General features: G+C 36.4%; 1 protein-coding gene across 6 annotated transcripts in view; it reads right to left on the bottom strand.

The window, feature by feature from the left end:
- tenm4 (teneurin transmembrane protein 4) overlaps positions 1-21772 on the bottom strand; it is a 243565-nt gene that overhangs the window by 16655 nt on the left and 205138 nt on the right. For all 6 annotated transcript variants that reach the window (XM_051128614.1, XM_051128615.1, XM_051128616.1 and 3 more), the window contains 3 exons: positions 15272-16149; positions 9305-9477; positions 5346-5581 (listed from right to left, as the gene is read on the bottom strand). In XM_051128614.1, the coding sequence (XP_050984571.1) occupies positions 5346-5581; positions 9305-9477; positions 15272-16149 (1287 nt within the window). The remainder of the gene's footprint in view (positions 1-5345; positions 5582-9304; positions 9478-15271; positions 16150-21772) is intronic.

Here is a 21772-nt window from a genome sequence, read left to right as displayed (position 1 = left end):
GATTTACATATTTTCACTATTGTTCAGAAGTTAGGGATTAGAAGGATAAACAATAAATAACTAAAATAAAAGATGAGTACTTATTCAGGTAGGACACATTAAATTGATCAAAAGTGACAGATAAAAGGCATTTACAATGTTTACAAGATTTCAGTTTCAAGTATATGCTGCTATTTTGAACTTTCTATTCATCAACATAAATAAATAAGTCAATAAACTATTAACAGGGTTCAAGCACTTTAAGGCATTTAAGCACATATGAAAAAATACATTAGATATTATTTATTAAGCCTGTAACAACCTAAATCAATGAAAAAATTGGTAAATAATTTGCCATAGAAATATGTTTTTTTTTAACGTTTATGACTGTTATAGAGCCAGCTGTTTTTCAATCTGCCTAAAACTTTGCATGGTTGTTTAGAACCACCTGACACATGTGCTCACCAGGTTTTGTTAAGTTTTGAGTCTTCGTTTAGGCCTTATAGGCTTTTGGGTTCTTTCTGGGTTAAAAAAAACCTATGACTAGTTTGCAAAAGTAGGTTTTTTAAAAAATGCAAAATACCCCAAAATTTCACCAGAGTGACGGATGACTGTGCAAAAAGTATCATGGTTTCCACAAAAATATTAAGCAGCATAACTGTTTTCTTTCAACATTAATAATAATAAGATATAAGTCCACAGCATCAAATCAGCATATATCAGAATATTTCTGAATGATTACATGGCACTGAAGACTGGAATAATGATACTGAAAATTCAGTTTTGCATCACAGGAATAAATTACATTTTAAAATGTGTTAAAACAGGAAAAATATACACTGCCCTCCAAAAGTTTGGAAACACCCCAGAGGCTCAGATTATGCAGAGCTGTAATAGCTGCTAATGGTGGATATTTTTATTAATCGAAAATTTACGTTTTTCTATGAATAAACTCTTTATGTAATAAAATATGTTTTCGTAGTTTGTGTTGTCCCTTATCAGTGCAAAATTATCACAAATTAAAAAGGATTCATGCTAATATCGTTCAAAACCCTACTTTTCTAGGGCGTTTCCAAACTTTTGGAGGGCAGTGTAATATGTAATGATATTTCACAATATTACTATTTTTTTTTTTTTTAAACAAAGTCTGTTTTGCCCATTTTGAAGCTTGATAGTCACAGGTCCCATTCCTTTTCATTGTATGGAAAAGAGCAGCATTGACATTCTGTCAATATCTCATTTAGTCTTTTATTGAATAAATTAATTTATGTGTTTTTTGTTTTTATGTGTTATGTGTTTATGTGTGAATAACATGTGAATGAGTAAATGAGAGAACTGTCATTTTAGTTGACTGAAATTCATGAGTTAACTGTCATACAATTCATACAGTGTATTGGGGAATGTCAGACAGACACTTGCCATGTTTCTCCTTCCCTTCTTTGACAGCCAGATAAAATTTGCATGCTTTGCTGATCAAAATACAACTACTTTGAGATTATCCGACTCCTGTTTGTCAAACAAACAACGAAACAAAAGACAACACTTTTTCATAACTCGACTAATTACGAGAATATCATAGGACTGTCACTAATGCACTTTTGCCAATGAATAAACAACTTGTAAGTAACGTTTGTTTTCATAAATCACCATCAATAATTGAAATTTCCCATTCCATATTCGAAAAGTCAACAAATCTGTCAAACAGCATTTGATTTTCTTCTCCGCCATCATCAAAAATTTATTCAAGTTTTTGTTCTTCAAATCCAATATTTGCTTGCCGCTTTGCCATTCATTTATAATTTTTCCCCGTCCGCTGCTGTGGTAAGAACCGTAATCTTGTTTGCTCAGTGCGATTTGTCGCTTCCTTCAGTAAACACACTTGCCCACGTGTTGGTTTTGTTTGTTTGGAGGCAGTATAGGACACCGTTCTAATAATGTAAAGCAAACATTTATAGAACTGTCAGTCGAGGCCTTGCATTTAAGCCTTCAGTGGTTTTCGGGATTTGAGCTCACTGTGAGGGGACGATTTACACTACTATATTTCCAGAGCTCTGTTGTTGTCAAGAGCTGTGGTTGCTATGGAGACAAGGAGAATTTTGGTGGCCTGGCAGCTGTTCTTGATGGTGTGCAGTAGATGGACATGTGACCACAGTAATACTTCAGGCTGATTGTGACCCGCATTTCTACTAGGGCTGGGTATTGCCAATTAATGTACATCATCATTCAAAACACACTGCGATATAAATCTAATGATTCAATGGATTGTTATTCATCACAATATTGTAAATCTCATAGAAGCTTTATTAATTGAAGCTGAGGGAAAGCATATGAATCCACCTATAAAAAGTCACTGATGTATTGTATGGTTGAAATCAATATAATTTCCTTAAAAATCATTGCAATATCATACTTGCTTTTGAAAATGTGTCCATTCAACTCTCTTTCTGTTCTACCCTTAATTCTCCTGGCTTCATGTCAACTTGACAAACAACCTCACAGCCAGTAGCTGCACCCACTCATACAACACAACATACAACACACACTTTGACACATTCACCCACTCATCCACCCACGTAATATCACTTGACATGTCACTCAAGGTCGCTCGATTATTTCAGTACGAATTGTCCCTTGGTTCACATGCTGAGCCTTACGGTGTGCACTCAAAAGGGTTTTCATACATCAAAGTATACAAATCTCATGAACCACAATACTTTTTTTAAGGATTCTTTGATAAATAGAAAGAGCAGCAAATCTTTACACTAATATTTATACTATAAATGTCTTCACCACCAGTTTTGATTTACTTAATGCATCCATGCTGAAAAAAACTATTAAAGGAGAAGTCTCCATATAATGGACTGCTATGGTGCCCCGAGTTTGAACTTCCAAAATGCAGTTTCACTGTGGCTTCAAACAATCCCAAATGTGGTTGTAAACGATCCTAGCCAAGGAAGAAGGGTCTTATCTAGTGAAACGATGGATTATTTAAAAAAAAAAATAATACAATTTATATACTGTTTAATGTCAAACGATCATCTTGGCTTACTCAGCCTGAACTCTCAACTTCAAAATCATCCTATATTGCTGTTTTACCCTTTTTTGTTAAGGGTGTTTGATCTTCTTTGCATGTTCACTTTGCAAAGACTGGGTCGTTACTTCTGCAGCGATGTAGGATGATTTTAAAATGATTTTTGATATTGAGGGAGAAAATTTTATTGGAACTTTTCGACATACCCTAACTGTCGTGAGCCAGAATACACAAAGTTCAGGCAGAGCAAGACAAGACGAGCGTTTGAGATTAAAAAGTATTTAAATTGTATTTTTTAAATACAATTGCTTTAAAAAAAAATTCTACCGACACCAACATTTTAAATTGTTCTGTGTATATACGCACATATATCATCTTGGTGGTCCCATGGTAGCACAAGAATTATGAAGATATCAGATGCTGTCTGCTGAAACCCTCAGGGTTTTGATCACAAGAGAGTCAACTCTGCCCTAGGCGATGACCTCAGCCCTCAGGGTCATAGAGACACGGCTGCTGAATGATGGATTGACCGCTAAGACTATCACACACACATGCTCACATGCACAGACTGACCTTGGGAGGCAGCTACTTGACCGGTATGGCCTGGCTAGACTCTACGGGGCAGCCATAATAAGAGTGATCAGTCTAAAGGACAGGCGCAGCGTGTGTGACTCTGAGACTGATGAGAAGAAGCAATAGAGATTATAATCGAGAAGCAATTACTGCAAGTACAGGGGCCTTGATGCTCAGATGAGCTGCTATGCGGAGGTGTGACTGGGAGGTATGGAACTGTGCCTGCGTAAAATTAACTCAGGATGAGCAGATGACAACGTTGAGGTGGTGCTGGGCTCTGTGCACAATTACCTGACTATGTGTGGTTCTAAAGACAGGTAGGTTGCACCGTAACACCATTAGAATTTTTATTTGATGAATAAGAATTACATTTACATGTAGTCATTTAGCCGGCGCTTTTATCCAAAGCGACTTACAAATGAGGACAATAGAAGCAATCAAAAACAACAAAAGAGAAATAATATGTAAGTGCTATGACAAATCTCAGTTAGCCTAACGCAGTACATGCTGCAAGGGTTTTTTTTATTATAATGAATAAAAAGAAATCATGTAGATAGAATAGAAAAAGAAAATAAAATGCTAGTGTTAAAGGGTGTTTTTAATTTTTTAAATAAAAATAATAAAAGTCAAAAGAATAGAAAAAGCAGTAGAGATTACTAGTGTTAAAAGGTTTTTTAAATAATAAAACAGTAGATAGAACACAAAAAGAATAGAGAATGCTAGTGTTAGTGCTCTTTTTTAAAGGAAAACAAGTAGTTAGGGTCACACTTTATTTTAAGGTCCAACTCCCGCTATTAACAAACCATTAACTATGACTTTTGCCTCAATAAACTCCTAATTGGCTGTTTATTAACAGTTAGTAAGGTAGTTGTTAAGTTTAGGTATTGGACATGATTAGGGATGTAGAATATGGTCATGCAGAACATGTGCTTTATACACACTAATAAACAGCCAATATGTTAATAATAGGTTTGCTAATAAGCAACTAATTAATAGTGAGAATTGCTCCCTATACTTAAGTGTTGCTGTAGTTAGAAGAGAAATAGAATAGAGAGTGAATAGAGAGAGATTTTTTAATAAAAAAGAAAACAAATACATAAAAGAGAATTAGAACAGAGAATGCTCTCAGTCAAATGAAGATGGAAGAGATTTGTTTTTAGCATTTCTTGAAGATGGCTAAGGACTCCGCTAAGGAATAAGCTTCTTTAAAAATAAAATACAAATGGAAAAATTCATCAGTTGGAATAACAAAAGATTCAGCTTAGTTTTAAAATATTAGGCATTTCAAAAAAAATAATGCTATTTATTGTTACTGATATTTATTATTTAATCTAAAAACCATAAATTAATAATACAAAGCAATATAGAATATGAAGTATTTCAGTTCAATCAATCATAAAACATACTTTCAGAGTACACTGACAGTGCAACTGCATAATTTTTCAACTTTCACAGTTTTTTTTTTCATATTTCAGATGATGTTTCCTATAGATTTATTTATTTATTTTTGCAAATTGCTTGGCATGAAAGCATCTTCTAAATTAATAAATAGCTTAACAATAGTTAAAATAGTAGCTTTTGAATTAATTTCTGACCATTTGGCATTGTATTTGTTGCCAGCAGGCTTTTTTCCCCTTTAAATGTGTTTAAAATGCTTCCATATGCTCTCTAACAACATTTGTGTGTTTATGGTCTTGATTAAAAAAACAAACAAAAACAAAGCAGTATTAGATGTGGAAAGAAAATTCTGTGACGTTCTTACCCTGAGTCTGCGTCCATACACTGTGACCTGTCCTCGTGCCTGTTCTTTGCGTTGTCTCCATTCCACCAGGTTGAGTCCATTGTCGATGGGCAGCGTGACATTTCTCTTGCTTATGGTTGGGTTGACTGTTCCTGACAGCAGGTGAGGCTCGGTGTGAAGAGACACTTCCATGCCGTTGGCCAATACCAGACGCAAGGAGCCATCCAGACCAATGTAGTAACTGTTTTTGACTTGATCTACAATTTGAAGACAAAAAAACCCCAGTCTATTTTGGAAAAACATTCTGTGTTAAAAACAGTTTGCTTATAAATGAAAAAACGGTTATTTACTAAATGCTGACAGAATTTTACAGACTACGACTAATATCCACCCTTCATTGGTTACATGTATTTCTCTCAAAATGGCAGCTGAATTTATGACACCACTCTTGTTTGTTGAACAAGACCAGACAGACAGTGAAACAAAGGGATGATTCAAAGCCTAGTTAGTCTCTGTGTTGCCCTCGGAAGACCTAAAGAGAGAGAGAGCGAAAGAGAGGCAGAAAACTATCATAGTTGAAGCCGTCAGCCTGTGGCAACTGAGATGCAACTAAATCTGAAACTGTCTGTCTCCATCCCCAGGTGGTCTCGCTAAGCGCTTTGGAGGGACACGGAAGATGGAAGACAGTGAAAGAGAAAAAGGGGGGTGAACCTGAGAGAAATAAAGAGAGAAGACTGCGAATGGGAGGGAGCAGGAGAGAGACTGTTAACAAGAATGACGTACCCTATGAGAAAATGTCAGCGAATGCTTTGATGAAACTCATTACTAGTCAAAGGGAATTAATTACTCAGCAAAAACAGTGTCATATAAACAAGCTAGCTTGTGAAGCTAACATAGCTGGGGGGCAGAGGACATTCTCATTTCTTGTTAAAATGAACCGAATAAAATTTTGAAATAATTATTTCCAAATAATTGCAGTGAAATCTTGATTGACCGGTTTGTGATAGAAAACAGCAACGTTATTTTAAAGTTAAACAGTTCACTTGGCTGCTATCTTGCTAATGTCTTTGGGTGGATAATAATCCTACCGGCACCTACATCTACTTTCTTAAGAATGACACAAATTTTCAAGTGTTTGTTAAACTTAGATGTCAAATCTGTCAAGTCTGTTTACATGTCAGAGTATATAAAAAAAAAAAATAGTTATTGCAACAATTGTGACTGTATTTCTCATAAACACAATTTTGTCACAACATGACTTAGTATCTCCTAATTTCAACTTTTTTTCTAGCAGCTGAAACTTTATATCTCACAATGTAACTTAATGTTTCATAATTACAAATGTATATCTCACTAAAAATGTGACTATTTCTCCAAACCTCAACTGATGCAGTCTGACTATGTCACATAATTGTGACTTGTGTCTAGCAGCTGCAACTTCATATCTTGCAATGTGACTTTATATTTCATAATTACAAAATTATCTCACAATATGAATATTTTTCATAATGTCCAATTGCAACATATAAAGTTGTGCTTACATATTGTTATTGTGACTTTATAGCAGTTGAACCTTCATATCTCAAAATGTAACTTAATATTTCAGAATTACAAATGTATATCTCAGTAAAAAGAAAATATGACTGTTTCACATGTGGCTATTTTTCACAGTCACATTGCAAAAGTTGTTTATATATTGTAATTTTGACTTTATTTCTAGTAGTTGCAACTTCATATCTCACAATGTGATTCAACATTTCACAAATAAAAACATATATATCACAAAAAATATGACCTTTCTAAGACTAATGGCATCATAAATTTAGCATCTTCATTTTAAATCATTCTAAAAAAAACAATTGGCCCGCTTTTAATTGAAAGGCAGGAGCCATACTCCATGAGTTGTCCATTTTATCCTTTTTATACTGTCTTGGAAATGTTGTGCATAAATTCATAGCAATGTCAAATGTATAAGCAGCTCTTGCATGCATGACTTTTGATGGGTTATTCAGGTAAATAATATTGCTGCCCTGAAAAAAACCTCTGACCAAATAACCTGGAAATCGAAGACACACTCACACAACCTTGGAAAGTCAATAAACAGTACAAGGTCACCACCTCCGAGAAATGTATATCCAGATTGGGTTCGCAAAACTCAGTGTTGGAGCTACAGCCAAACTGGTTTCCGTTTACAAAGCAGACAATAGTGAATTAATTAGCAGCAAAGCGTTTGGCAGGGCGCCCTCTTTCTCTCTCTCCAGCAGATGTCCAGGACAAGGTCACCATGCGTAGTTGACCATTAGTTTAGTCCAGGATAAGAACACCAGCAGAACTCTACGCCCTCTACCTCTTCTCTCAGACACAGTCGTCAGTAAACCAATTGAAGCCCAGGGGAGGACGACAGCCCTTCAAATCAAACGCTCAAAGGAGCGCAGAAAAATCTTTACAGTTTCTGAGGAAATAGAGCAGGGCATGGGGAGTTCAAAGCTATTTATTGGGAATCGATGGAGCGCTTGGTTAGGTGAAAAACAGGATATCGAAATGCCAAAGTATGCAAGGAAAATCACAAGCTAGAATGGCGGCCCCTGACCCCAACCACACCCCTCTGTCTCAAGGGCCAAAGTGATTAAGATTTGGTTTTCTAAGATGGACAGAAATAGCGGGAGCTCGGTGAAAAAAGGGAGGCTGGAACAAACAAAAGTGCTGGACAGGAAATCAATCTGGACTTCTGTCTTCATGAGTGGGCGGTCTTGCGATTTTAGAGAAAATACAAACACTCATGCCTTTATTGATTTCACGAAGAAGAGGCTTGTTTGCGTCTCACAAACATATCAATTTTGCCTCACAGTTATTTCACTTTATGTACAGCTACTAAGTTTCTAGTGTATGAGAGAACAAGGGAAGTAATTACTTTTGGGCAACCAGTTCTTTTGTCATTTCCAAACAACTTTATCACTGTGATATTTTGTTTAACATGATAGTTGGAAGAATCTTCAACAACCATTCTTAGTAACCAAATACGACCACAGGAACGTTCCTTATATGCCTTATATAATTTTTTTTAAGCCATGCAGATTGAAATACACACTTCAAATTCGTACGTTTTCAAAAGACATCTTTTATGCTTATTCTAATATGCTAATTTGGCACTCCTTAAATATTTCTTATTCTTATTAGTTTAAAATGGTTGTGCTTCTTAAAGTTTGGATTGTGTAGACTGGATAGTGTTTTCCCTTTAAAACGTCCTTTGACAAGATGCATTAATTTGAAAGAGATTTTATATAACATTACAGATGTCTTTACTCTAATTTTAGTGAATTTAATTGATCCTTGCTGAACAAAAAAATCATTATTCACTAATAATCTTCCCCTCTAATGAGCTGTTGACTCATGTACCATTATGACTGAATCATTCAATTCAGAGTCAGTGAGCTTGAGAAACAGATTACATTGATTCATGCACAAATCATTCAGTCTGATTTGTGAACATGAAGAAATGATTAATTAAAAAGAACTTGCTTAAAAATACAATTCATTCTTTTATCCAGTTCCTGAGTACAGTTCATTTACTTAATGATTCGACAGTTCTCGTGTCAACAGTCACTCAATAGCCTTAACATATAAAGTACAAGTCATATTAACTCTTTTCATTATGATTTTTCTCATTTTTGGAGCTTATCAAGGGTGGTCACACCATACAGGTTTGGAACAACATGAAGGTGAGTAAACGTACTGCATATTATAATGTCTGGACCAGGGGTGAACAAACTTGGTCCTGGAGGACTGGTGTCTTGCAAAGTTCAGCTCCAACCCCAATTAAACCAGCTAATCAAGCTTTTACTAGGCATACCAGAAACTTGAAAAGTTGGAGCTAAACTCTGAAGGACACCAGCCCTCCAGGACCTAGGCTAGTACATCACCGAATTCCCAAGTACTATCCTCTAGGATGAGTACAGCAAGGGCTTTGCAGATATTCTTACCTTGCATGAGCGTATAGAAGGTTCCTGAGGCCGAGAGGTTGGTGGTGACCGTGATGTCCTCTTTGTTGGAGCCCTCGGTTTGCACCCGCACAGTACTGTCTGAATCAGTACGGTAACTGCTCACCCTGCCCGTGGGGTAGGTCACGTTTGTCAGCCGCCCATAGTTGTCATACCTGTGGAGATGGAGAGAACAGAGTGTGAAAAAAGATGGCTCGACTTGTCTTTAATGAGACCAACTGTGGATTTCAATCAAATGCAGGTCTGGCTTTCTAATGAGGTATTGTCAAAGTGAGTTGTACAAGCAAGAAAACGGCCAATGAAAAAAATGTAACTGTGTCGCAAAATATATTTTGGACCGCAATGGAAAAGGGTTGAAGGTTCCTTCTCGCTTTTTGGAACTGTTTACCACTGTGGCAGACATCATTATTTTTCCAGTTTGGTAGGCTTACATAAGTAGCACAAAAATTACACTTCAGCTTCAGTCGTTGAAACAAAACTGACCTTATTTGTTAAGCAACAGCATGAAGAACTTCTTCTCCATGCTCAAAACAGGCTTGCTGTATTTAAATATGGTCCCCATGGCTTGTGGAGTTGAGTGTTTAGACTTAAATGAAAATCCTGTCATTATTTTCTCGCCCTCATGTCATTCCAAACATTCATGGCTTTCTTTCTTTTGTGGAAAACAAAAGATGATATTTTGAGAATTAACTGCTTGGTTCCCTATTTGTTCTTTAAGAATCTTCCTTTGTGTTCCACAGAAGAAAAAAAAGTCAAAGGTCTAGAATGACGTGCTGTGAGAAAATGACAGAAATATAATTTTTGCGGGAACTATTTCTTAAGAACACGACTGGTTTAAGCTTCAAACCACCCATCGCAAACAGCTGTACAGAGTCAAATTCATTGGGTAATCTGAAATTGCTTGGTTCTGAAAATAAAATGCAATATGAGTTTCCCTGGGAGAAAGAACTGAGTGTAGAGCAGCACTCTTGCAGACAGATCTTTCGTCCAACTAGAAGTGACAGCAACAAATAGTCTGCGAAAGAAACACTGAGATCTTCAAAGCTAATATTTTAGAAACAAACCTGATTTGGTTGAGATACTTGTTTTTATTTTCTATGACTTTCATCCAATATCCTTTGAATCCAAGATTTCTTTTTTACAACACAGGTGCATGGACCACGTAAACCAGGGTTCCTCAGATCTTGGCCCGGAGGCCCAATGTGCTGCAGAGTTTAGCTTCAACCCTGATCAAACTTATCTATCTGTGATTTTCTAATGATCCAGAAGACACTGATTAGCATGCTCACATGTGTTTGATTTGGATTAGAGCCAAACTCTGCAGGAAAGTGAATCTCGTGGGCCAGATTTGAGGATCCCTGATCCAAACCATGGTCCAACTTCACAGGCTCTACACCTACACAGAATTTAGCTCCAACCTTGGAGGAAAAAAAACAACTCGCCTGCCTGTAGCCCTAGCAGAAGTTTTCTAACTATAGGGCGAGAAGGGGGTCTGTATTACTTAATACTGGAGAAAGCGTAACGCTAACTTGGATCATGTGTTCCTTAATAAGCAATCACATTACAGCCTTGACATCACTGAATTTCAGTCAGAGTTGTGTGACACTCTATCGCTGTTTACCATAAGAATGAATGAGAATTTCCATAAGCTGAATCCCACCTGTCACAAAAAGTCAGTGACTTGGCATTTTTTCGTGGTAAATTAAAAAAATTCTTTAATCCAAAAGTATTGTTCAGTGTAAAACATGTTGAAGATTAGCAGATAGGCTGTGGATTCATTAAATGATAAGCCGTTTCTTCTGAAAAGCTGTTTATTCAGCGTAGTGAAGCTTCTTTTCCATTGACATCCATTCAAAGAAAACATCCTATGGTTTCTTTTCCCACGTACTGCCAGACCAGAAGTCTTAGTTTTTAGCCGTTACACTTTTTCGGCTAATGGTTGCAGACTTGTCTTCTAGTGGCTTTGGCTCTAGTAATTCGGAGAGCTTTATTAGCTTGTTCAGGTGTGTTTGATTAGGGCTGGAGCTAAACTCTGCAGGACAGCTGCACTCCAGGGCCGACGTTGTCTATCCCTGCTGTACACACTAAAGAAAAATCATATAAAAAGTACAAAATGTGTCTCCTCCTTTTCATTTGTAAAGGTAATAAAGAGGTGAAAGCCAAAAGCTTCCGTGATATGTTTCTTATCAGCCTCTTTATTCCCTATCCGAAACTCTTTTCATCGTATCATTTTTGCTGCTCCGTTTTTTCAAGAGGCACAGAAAGGAGGTTGGGGGCTGGCAACTAAATAGAGGAGTGAATGACTGCAGTCGACCCACAATGGTTTTGTTCTGTTCTTTGGCAAGCAAACTAAATTATCCTGTTTTCTTCTCCTACTTTGTTCCTTTCCTCCCCATATGTTTTATTCGCCAGCCTCCACGTGAGTGCTCTCTCAGCAGGCTGTGTGAAGTAAGTGCCGACTGATTCATCTCGGTGACCAAACATCTCCTTTTAGAGCAGCAGTCTATTGTAGTCATGGAGAACTGACCGCCTCAACGCACCCTGGGATTGGAGTATTGGTCGAGATGTACCACTGAGTCACGGCTGCAGTTCACATTACAGGACACAAATACAGCAGAGCAAAGAAAGCACTCGTAAATAACAGTGTGAATGTCTATATCTGTCTGAACCCTTTATGGTCATATAACTGACATGAAAACGTGAGTATTTCTTTTCAATCCCTGGCCAAGGCCTTGAAAAGCATGAACTACAGTTCAAAAGTTTGGAGCTAATAAGATTTGTTTTTGACAGCAGTCTTTTATGTATTTGATCACTGTATTACAATTTTAAATCATTAAAATTTAGAATTATTACTATATGAAAGAACTGTTTTCTATTTTCTAATATATGTGACCCTGGACCACAAAACCATTTTATGGGTCAACATTAACATTATAGTTATTTGTGGTACAGGGTCACATATGCAAAAATGTATTCCTGTGAAATTTTAGCATCATTACTCTTTAGTGTCACATGATCCTTCAGAAATCATTCTTATATGCTGATTTGCTGCTTAAGAAACATTTTTTTATTATTATCAGTGTTGCTTTTATTATTATAAGTTGTGCTGCTTTACATTTTTGTGGAAACATATACAATATAATTTGACATATAACATATAATTTGACAGGATTCTTTCATTATTAGAAAGGTCAAAATAACAACATTTTTTTGATATAGAAATTGTAATATTATAAAACATCTGTAAAAAAAAAAAAAATCTATTTGAAGTTTTAGATACATAAAGTTTTATTCTTTTAAAAAAAAATTATTCTTGCTGAATCTTGCTGAGAAAAAAGTTATTTCTCACCCCAAACGTTTAAATGGTACTGTAGTTTTTGAAAACATGAGCATACTTATAGCATACATATCATTGATATGGAGTAATAAGGAATAATAATATTTTTTGGTAACACTTTAGTATAGGGAACAATGCTCACTATTAACTATTTACTTATTAGCATGCCTTTTATTAATACTTATAAAGCACCTATTCTGCATGACCATATTCTACATCCCTAATCCTACCCAATACCTGACTTTAACAACTACCTTACTAACTATCAATATGCAGAAAATTAGGAGTTTATTGAGGAAAACGCTGTAGTTAATGGTTTGTTAATAGAACTGGACCTTAAAATAAAGTGTGAACTATTTCATGTAGCACTGTTCCAAAGCTCAAGGACACTTCGCATTCAATAAGACAATAAATAAATAAATAAATATCTACATAATAAAGATAAGAATTGAATTGAATAAAAATGAATTGTTTTTTTGTGAAAGCTCAGTAGCTATAATAAAAAAAATATTGAATTTATATATATATATATATATATATATATATGAACTTTACAGTAGCTCTAATATAGCTGTAAATGTTGTTTAATTCAGTGGAAGGAAGCAGTTGTTCCAGAATTAAAAATGGAACTGAAAGTTTGAATCCAGGTATTGTTATTATTTTAAATCACAGTATGTTCTCACTCTTAAAAGTGCTAGGTTGTTTCAACTTAAACTTGGGTAAAATATGGACAAACTCAGCCATTGGGTTAATTTTTTTAATTACATTTTAAACCTAACAGTTGGTTTTGTCCATATTTTACCCAAGTTTGGGTTTTTAGAGTGAGCTGTTAGTATACACAACAGCATGTTTCTTCTAGAGCTGAACAGATGGACATCGTAGCAGAAGCCTTTGTTATGCTTGCGCTACTCGCTGTACAGTTTCTGCACGAGTCCTGGCTGTTGTAACGTCCGCAGGCGAACACGCTTTACAAGGACTTAATGAATTCAGGTGGCAGAGATGATATACCGCGTGTGCCACACTTTGGAGAGCGCAGATAAATTGTTTAGGCTTCTCTATTCTAGCGCAGGAAAACAGTGACTTTGACCCTTAGATGGCAGCTTGACCTTCAAAGTTAATTATGCAAAATAAAATATCAAATTACAACGTACAAAAAAAGAAAGAGCAACCAACAACCAAGCTTTATCACAAAAGATGACCTCATGTTGCCTGAGGGAATGGACGGATCTAATTGCTTAGGAAGAAAAAAAAACAACAACAGAGCAACTATTCCTGATGTTAATTATTGTTTTTTTCTCTCTCACTAATTGCAATTATTGAGTAAATGTACTTTGCTTGTCATTTGTTCATTTGGCAAACAGGGGATTAAACAAATGATATGACAGCATGGGACTGAAACAAAAGACGAAAATCTGAACTTTCTTAAACGCTTGAGGCGATGCCATTTATGCCTGGTTATCTACAACAATTCACTGTGCCTTATCAAATATGCAGCATTTGTACATCAAAATAAACAGTACAAGCAATAAATGTGTGTGAAGTAGTTTTAAATTAGTTTCGCCTACAGTCAAGGTCACATGAAAGTAAATATGCTAATGAATATGCTACATAAGTATAATGTAAACAGATTTTCTGTTCTGTTATATAGACTGAGGGCCAATCATTTTCTCTAGAAAAAGGTTTATATTTTAGTTAATCTGGAATCAGTTACAGGAGCACAGGATGGATTTACTGTTTGGGTGGGCATCCAAAAAATGAGTGGGCCTAGAGGCAAAACTAAAATTTTAATTGGTAATTTGAATAAATTAGAAATCTTAGATGAATAGCTGTTGTCTTACATTAGCTGGTGGGAATTAGCAGGTGGGCCTGTGCCACCACTGACTACCCAGAATTGCGTGCCTGGTTGATCAAAATGAATTATAACTGAGGCAACTGAATTCTGCCTTGTACACATCACGGGTAAAAATCTGTGCTCCTATGGGCCATTGGCCAACATTGACTGATTTATATTCAGGTATATATATTGTATAACTTTTTTGTATTTTTATTCATATAAAAATATTAAAGGTTAGACTGTGTAAATGTGAAAAGAAAATGAGTGCCTGAACTGCAGAAGCAGGAACTCTAAAAACAACACTGTCTGGGATACTCTTGAAACCAATTACCTTACAGCAGATGACTGAAGTCCAATAAACCACAGAGACCTTGTGAACTCTTGACTGTATCTACAGTAACATGACCCACAGCCAACCAAGACCTTTGCAATTTACGCTGAGCAAGAGTAAATTTAGCTTCCAGTAGTCAAGTGAAGCAGCGCTATGAAGTATGGAGTGATGAATGTGAAACTCGGTACACTGCCAAAGACTGATTTGTCTTTTTCAGACATAGTGTAAATAGTGTATAGAATTAATTTTGTAAAATATGTAAAAAGTGTATAAAAACCTTATTAAATATATTCATATTTAAAAAATAACATTGGAAATCTTAACAAAAACAAAAAAAAAGCTTCTTTGCAGCATGACGTGTTCTAAACTTCATGTGCCATGGAAAATATATCCTTTTATAGCCTTTAGTATAGAAGACAGTAAACAGAAAGTAGAAAGTATACTCACTCATAGAAGGTAGACCATCCGTCTTCATTGCTCTTTGTGGCCAGCAGACCTGAGCTTCCATGATAAGTCATCATGGCAATCTCTTGACCTTGGGCAGCAACACTCTTCAGCGCATTATTAGTTCCAATAGTGAACCAGAACGTCTGGCCATCAGGACCCATCAGCCAGAGCGGCAATCCTGTTGTGTCTCTACGAATGGTCACTTTGTTCTTATTCTTGTCCGTGATGCTGCTCAGGTCACCTTCGCCAGAATAGGTGAAGTTGTACAGGTAGTCTCCAGTGGTCAGGCTCTGAGTGTAGATGTGACTCCCGTTCACGTCAAACAGGTAGAGTTCGTCATCGATGGGCGAGGAAACCTCATACATGTTGAGCGGGTTGAGGAATGCTTTGTTTTTCCTGACATATCGGATGCGTATGTTTCCTAAGTCGGCGATGAAGAGTTCTCCATCTGCCGAAACTGCCAATGAGGAGGGTGCGTTTAGCTTGGCGTCTTTGGCGTAGCCGTCGTCACCCGAGTAGCAGTCGCAGTTAGCGTCGTTCTTGCAGTCACAGCCACTAGGGGCACCAGCTACCAGAGAGATCTCTCCATTGGTTGAGACCTGCCGGACACGGTTGATCTTTTTCTCGTCCGACTCGGAAATGTAAAGCAAGCCGTTGTGGGAGACAGCAAGCGCGTTGGCGGATTCCAAGGTGGCGTGGATGGCGATTTTGCTGACTAGGAAATGATCCAGGCCTGGTACCTGGCAGTGCATTGGCCTTCCCGCTACAATCCTCACTTGATGGTTCTCTGAGATCTGCAGGACTACGTTGTTGTCCAGAACATAAAGCGAATTGTCCATCGGGCTCACGGACAGATCAGTGGGCCATTCTAGACGCACCTATAGGAAACAGGGGGAAAATACACTGTTATAATGCAATATCAAGAATATATTTTAATTGTTAGGTTTGAACAAAAGAAAATCTAAATTCTAGAAAAAATTCCAAAAAATAAACAAATTTAACTTTACATCTTAAAATAAACAAAAATTAAAAAAAAAAAAAAAAAATTAAATAAATTGCATTTAATTCCAACAAGATTTTCTTTTGGCAAACACAAAAGAAAAAAAAAAAGGTTCAACATTTTAAATTCAGCAAAATTTGCTACTGGCATAAAAAAAAAACATCCTCTTTATGTCTTCTTTATGGCATAATTAGGGGTTCAAGCACATAGCGCTTGAATGTCCAAAGATCAGCAATCTCAACGTAAAACTGATTGTGCAGACCAAACCGTAAATCGTACAGACTTGAAACTTCTACACTGCCAACAACGTCACCAAGGCTCACCCCACTCAGCTTGACGGGGGTTGCTACAGAGGTCAAAACGACGAAATCGCTCATAACTCCTAAACCGTCAGTTGTGGGCTCGAGTGTTTTGGAGTTTTGATTTTTTTTTTTAAAAAAATCTACCTTTGCAAACTATTTCTAGGTTTTTCACCCGAATGGAACCAAAGCAGTGCAGGACGATTCTCTGGAGAGTGAATATTACTGATTAAAAAAAAAAAAAAAAAAAATGTTGAACTTTCAACTGAAAGGGACCAGACGCCAGAACATTTGAATGGGGCAGGGCCACTTTTAGTAAAATGCTTATAACTTCTGAACGGAATGAGATATCTTCGCCAAACTCACAGCACCTACGTAAGAGGTCACAATTTGAGGTCACAGGAAAAAGAATCACAGAGTTTTGACACTTGGTGGCGCTACAAGGGCAAAAACTTTAACATGTCTATAACTACACAACCATTTGTCCCATCAACATGAAAATCATTGTGCGCAGTCGTAGTCCAATGTGCCACAAGTGTTTTATAAGGACATTTGCGTATCTCAAAAAAACAAAAAGGCCGTCATTGGCTGATGAAGTTTGGGCACCTATTAGACAAGGTTATCGGAGGCCGACCAGAATAAAACTTAGTGGTCCTGTTTCTCACGGCCCCAAAGGTCTGAGAGGAATTTGAAAGAAATCAGCCACTGTGGGGTGATATTGCATTAGTCAAGGTCATAAATTATTGTATATTGCACATTTTTTGTACATACGCACAATATTCATTTCATATGATAGAACTCCTCATTCTGGACAACTTTGCCACTAGAACCACTGCTGTCAATCAAATCGTTTGTTAAATGTTCGAGAAGGTAATTTTAAAAAATAGTAAAAAAACTTAAAATTTCATGAAACCTGCGGAGCACATGTGACAGGTGACTCTAAACAAGCATGCAAAGTTTTAAGGAGATCGGACCGTAGCTGGTGCTATAACAGTCATAAACATTAAAAACATAATATTTCTATGGTAAATTACCTGGATTTGTCAAAAATTCTTTTTTTAAATCATTGATTTAGGTGGTTACAGGCTGGCTAAATAAATTACTTTTTTTCATATGTGCCTAAATGGCTAAAAGCGCTTGAACACCGGTAATCGGCCGCTTGCAGCTATATTTTATTATTATTATCTGAGGGGAACTACTTCCCCTATTAGAGGCAGCAATCTTCTATCGTAAAGGTTCTTTTAAATACTCTGGCTGAGGAACACTTGATTGTTCGATGTTGGCAGAACGTTTAATTTTAAAGAATAGCTACATTTCCGTTTGTAGTGTAAGTGTTGCACTTTTTCTACAGAGGAGGAAACGAAAACTGAAATGCTAGATACTACATAAATAACGGAAAAGCAAATACGAAAAAAAAAAAGGAAAAATAGGTTTGAATAGGTCACAATTGCAGCAGAAGACAAACAGTTCTTAAATTGCTGCTTTATCTGATAAACATGAAAGTTAAAAAAAGAAGTTGAAATGGTGATAAGAAGGAGAAGCAGGAAAGAAAAAGTGAGTCACATGATCAGATTAAACCATTGCTGTAAGAATGATCACATGGATTCCCAAAACCACATACTTGCACGATATCTATCACCCCTCCACATGGATGTCTTTTTCTAGCTTTGGCTTATTAATTTCATAATGGAAAGCTACTGCAGCAGGGGAACAGGACCTTTGAAACAAGACGTGTCACACTTATCAAACAAAACCCACCGCCTCCTGCTTGGCCGCCTAAATTATGACTTATTGTTCTGAAAATAATGCAGCAGGCTTTTAACATAGAAATGTTTGAATCTGGCGAATTTGCACAAGCCCTCTCTTCGCTAGGGGCCCGTAATCGCTCTCTTAGGGGCCGAATATGAAGTGTCTTATTTCAATAGTGTTCTTGGCACGCTAACAAGGCTGGCTGATTAAAAGATGCTTTTAATGCACTCTGAGAATAGACAAAAAGCTACCAGGCTGAGTTTAATATTAAAAGTATAGCATAAAAACTGCAAAACTAATCTGGAGTCGTCGACTGGGACATGTTAGTTTTTATGGAGAAGTGAGAAAAGCTATGTAAATAGCATGACTCATGTAGTACATTAAAATCTGGCTTCAAAGTTTGCTGACTTTTGCACAATAGATTCCTAAATGTGACTGTTTATAATTGAAGAGACACAAAAACATGCTGACATTTTCATCAGAAAGTCAAGCAAACAGATGTGGCATTTAGACGAAAAAAGAAATGGCTACAGACTTCATTTTACAGGCTCAGACAGTCACTTAACATATGCATATAAAAAGTATAATTTAACATTAACCACTCCATACTTCTCAGAAATTCTCTTTTATCTATTAATTCAAAATACCTGGAAAACATTAGTTATTCAAGCTGAACACTGGAACAGCTGAACAAAGCACAAAAATGTCTTTCTCAGGAAAGTCTTTACTGATATAAGTGTCAAAACAATGACAACTTTTGTCATTGAAAACTTGAAAACAATGAAAACTTATTGCACAGCATCAAAGCAGTCAATACAGCACAGCCAAGAACAACTTAAAGGGGCCATGAACACTTTGTTTTTTATTTTGTACTGAGGTCCACTTATAATGTTATCAAGATTTTCAAAGAGCATCATAATTTAGAAGTAATAAGCTATTTTCTGTCCTGTTTTTAACACCCTCGTTTGAATGGGTGTGGCCAATTGTAGACTTGGAAGTAACACCCACTGCTATGATTGGCTAACAGTTGTGTATGTTTGACGGCGTACATTCCTCATAGATGGATGCTGCTGTAATTTAGGTCAAAAACGCATAAATAACTCAATACATATCAAAAGATCTGTAAGAAGAGATAAAGTATAGTAAGAATAGTGACCACATGATGAAAACAGTTACTCACACTTACTCAAAGTTGCGACATTACTGTTGGATCCAATATAGTTGGCACAGCATCGTCTTTTAGTTTCAATCTTTTTGAAATTCCTGCATCAAATTGTGCTTGGTTTACAAACGAATCTGCAGTAAAATTAAGTGAACAAAGGACCAAGTTCTTATTGACGCGGTCTGGAACTTTATTAAAAATAAAGTTCATTAACTTCCTAATGTTGGGATCAGAAGGAAGGCAAAAATCTTTTGCGGAGGCGGTGCTTATCCACACTATTACATCATACAGTAGAACATTCCAAAAGCTGTCATTTTGACAGACTGCCTTCAATAAGTTGTTTATAGACTAACGACAAAGTTTTGAGTTTTGAAATTTATAGCATGTTTTTATAGTACAATGACCTCTTATAAGTCAAAAGATCAATGGAATTTTGGTTTCTCAGTTCATGACCCCTTTAAAGAGATTGACAGTGTTTACTAAACTGTGGAGTAGCTTTGACTATTGCTTCCTATTTGAATGGCGATGCTTCCCATTTTGTCTGTTGATAGACTTTCATTTTTTTAACCAGAAATGTGCCCACTGCTTTTCTGATGTTCATTGTTTTTTTTCCGTGTCTTTTTCCAGGTCCTAAATCTAGTCACTTGAAATGTGTCCGTTTTGGATTTGTTGCCACCAAAGGCGAGAGGCGAGACAATTCATTCATGAACTTTCTCTCGTGGCCAGATCTCAGTAAAGGTTACACATGTTTTTAGTCCAGGAAATGGATGTTGCTTTTAACTAGTTGGGAACTTAGTTGGGGGCACTTAATTTCCAGCGATATCATACACTATTTGAAATGAACTTATCTGGATGATGACATCACTGAATTTAATGATAAACTGCCTTTAACTGAAAATTGAGTGTTTACTGTTGTCCTTTCGCATTATTAACACACTATTTTCCTGTTTAATACTGTAAAGCTGCTCTGACACAATCTGTATTGTTAAAAGCGCTATATAAATAAAGGTGATTTGACTTGACTTAATGTGCACTGTCTGTGGAGACTTCGCCAGGCCAAAAAAAAAGTAAAAAAAAAGTAAAACAACAACAACAACAACAAATATATATAATTGCCACTAATTTGAAAGTGAAAGTAAAATGCACACAGGCATTTACAAGCTATTTAACAGCAAAAAAAAACAAAAAAAAAAAAACAAAAAAAACGAGAAAAAGAGGGAAAACTCTAATGAACTATCTCACCGTCCAGCAAATCGGTTTGTAATGCGTAACGAAACACTTGTACCGAACGATTCAATATGAATATGCCTATCATTACACCCCTAATATATATGTAGGTATTATATAACTATATTTTATAACTATGAAAAGTTATTCTTTTTTAAAATTGTATTATCATGTATTCCAAGTGTGTGTAAATGTCTTATCTTTTGGTGGTCATAATCAAATAATTAAATAAAAAAAAATCTACAAATAAATAATTTTCATTATTCAAAACACACACACACACACACACACACACACACACAAAGAGATTAACAACAAACAAACAAACTAACTAACCAATCAATCAATCAATCAATCAATCAATCAATAACTAAAAGCTTAAGAATCTCAAAATTGAAACAGCCCTTCGAAACGTGAAACTGTTAAAAAAAAAAATGTAGGGGCAAGCCATATTATAGCTGATCTCACAAGTGTAAGGATTTCAGTATCCTGAAGATCCTGGACTGTCTGATAAGTCCTCAACAACATAAAACATAGCACTCAATACACCATTCTGCCCTCATTCCTGGAAATGATGCCCACACCCTGAGCTGATCTATATCAAACTGCCTCTTGGACGCTGGTCTGCAGTAATCTATTGGCCACAGCCACTGCCATGGCTTAAGTAGCACCAAGCATTGATTTTAAGATACGATTAAGTCACAGTAAGACCCGAAGAAAGAAGACTCTCACTGCCTAACTGAGTCACCGTGTTCTGTTCGATATCGGACAGTGATATCTCCCCCAAGCTGAAATCTACAACACACACACATATGACATGATATCGAGATCTCTTATCACGACAGAGGGATTAATATAATAAGACACATCATGGAGTGGCAGTACAGAAGTGGAGGTGGTGAGGGATGGCTTTAACCAAAACCAAATGCCAATTTAAAACAATCACTAAAGGAATAAAAACAGTCACCCAGTACTTTATCGAGACGTCAGTGAAAGGACATCATGTGGAAAGTATTGCATTCGGTTGCAATATGTGCAATATGTGTTGTTGAAAATTCCTCTAT

Source organism: Labeo rohita, chromosome 15 (genome assembly GCF_022985175.1).
Source record: "Labeo rohita strain BAU-BD-2019 chromosome 15, IGBB_LRoh.1.0, whole genome shotgun sequence".
NCBI classification, from domain to species: Eukaryota; Metazoa; Chordata; class Actinopteri; order Cypriniformes; family Cyprinidae; genus Labeo; species Labeo rohita.
The sequence above is the reverse complement of the archived record's forward strand: the minus strand, read 5'-3'. Positions and strand labels throughout refer to the sequence as shown.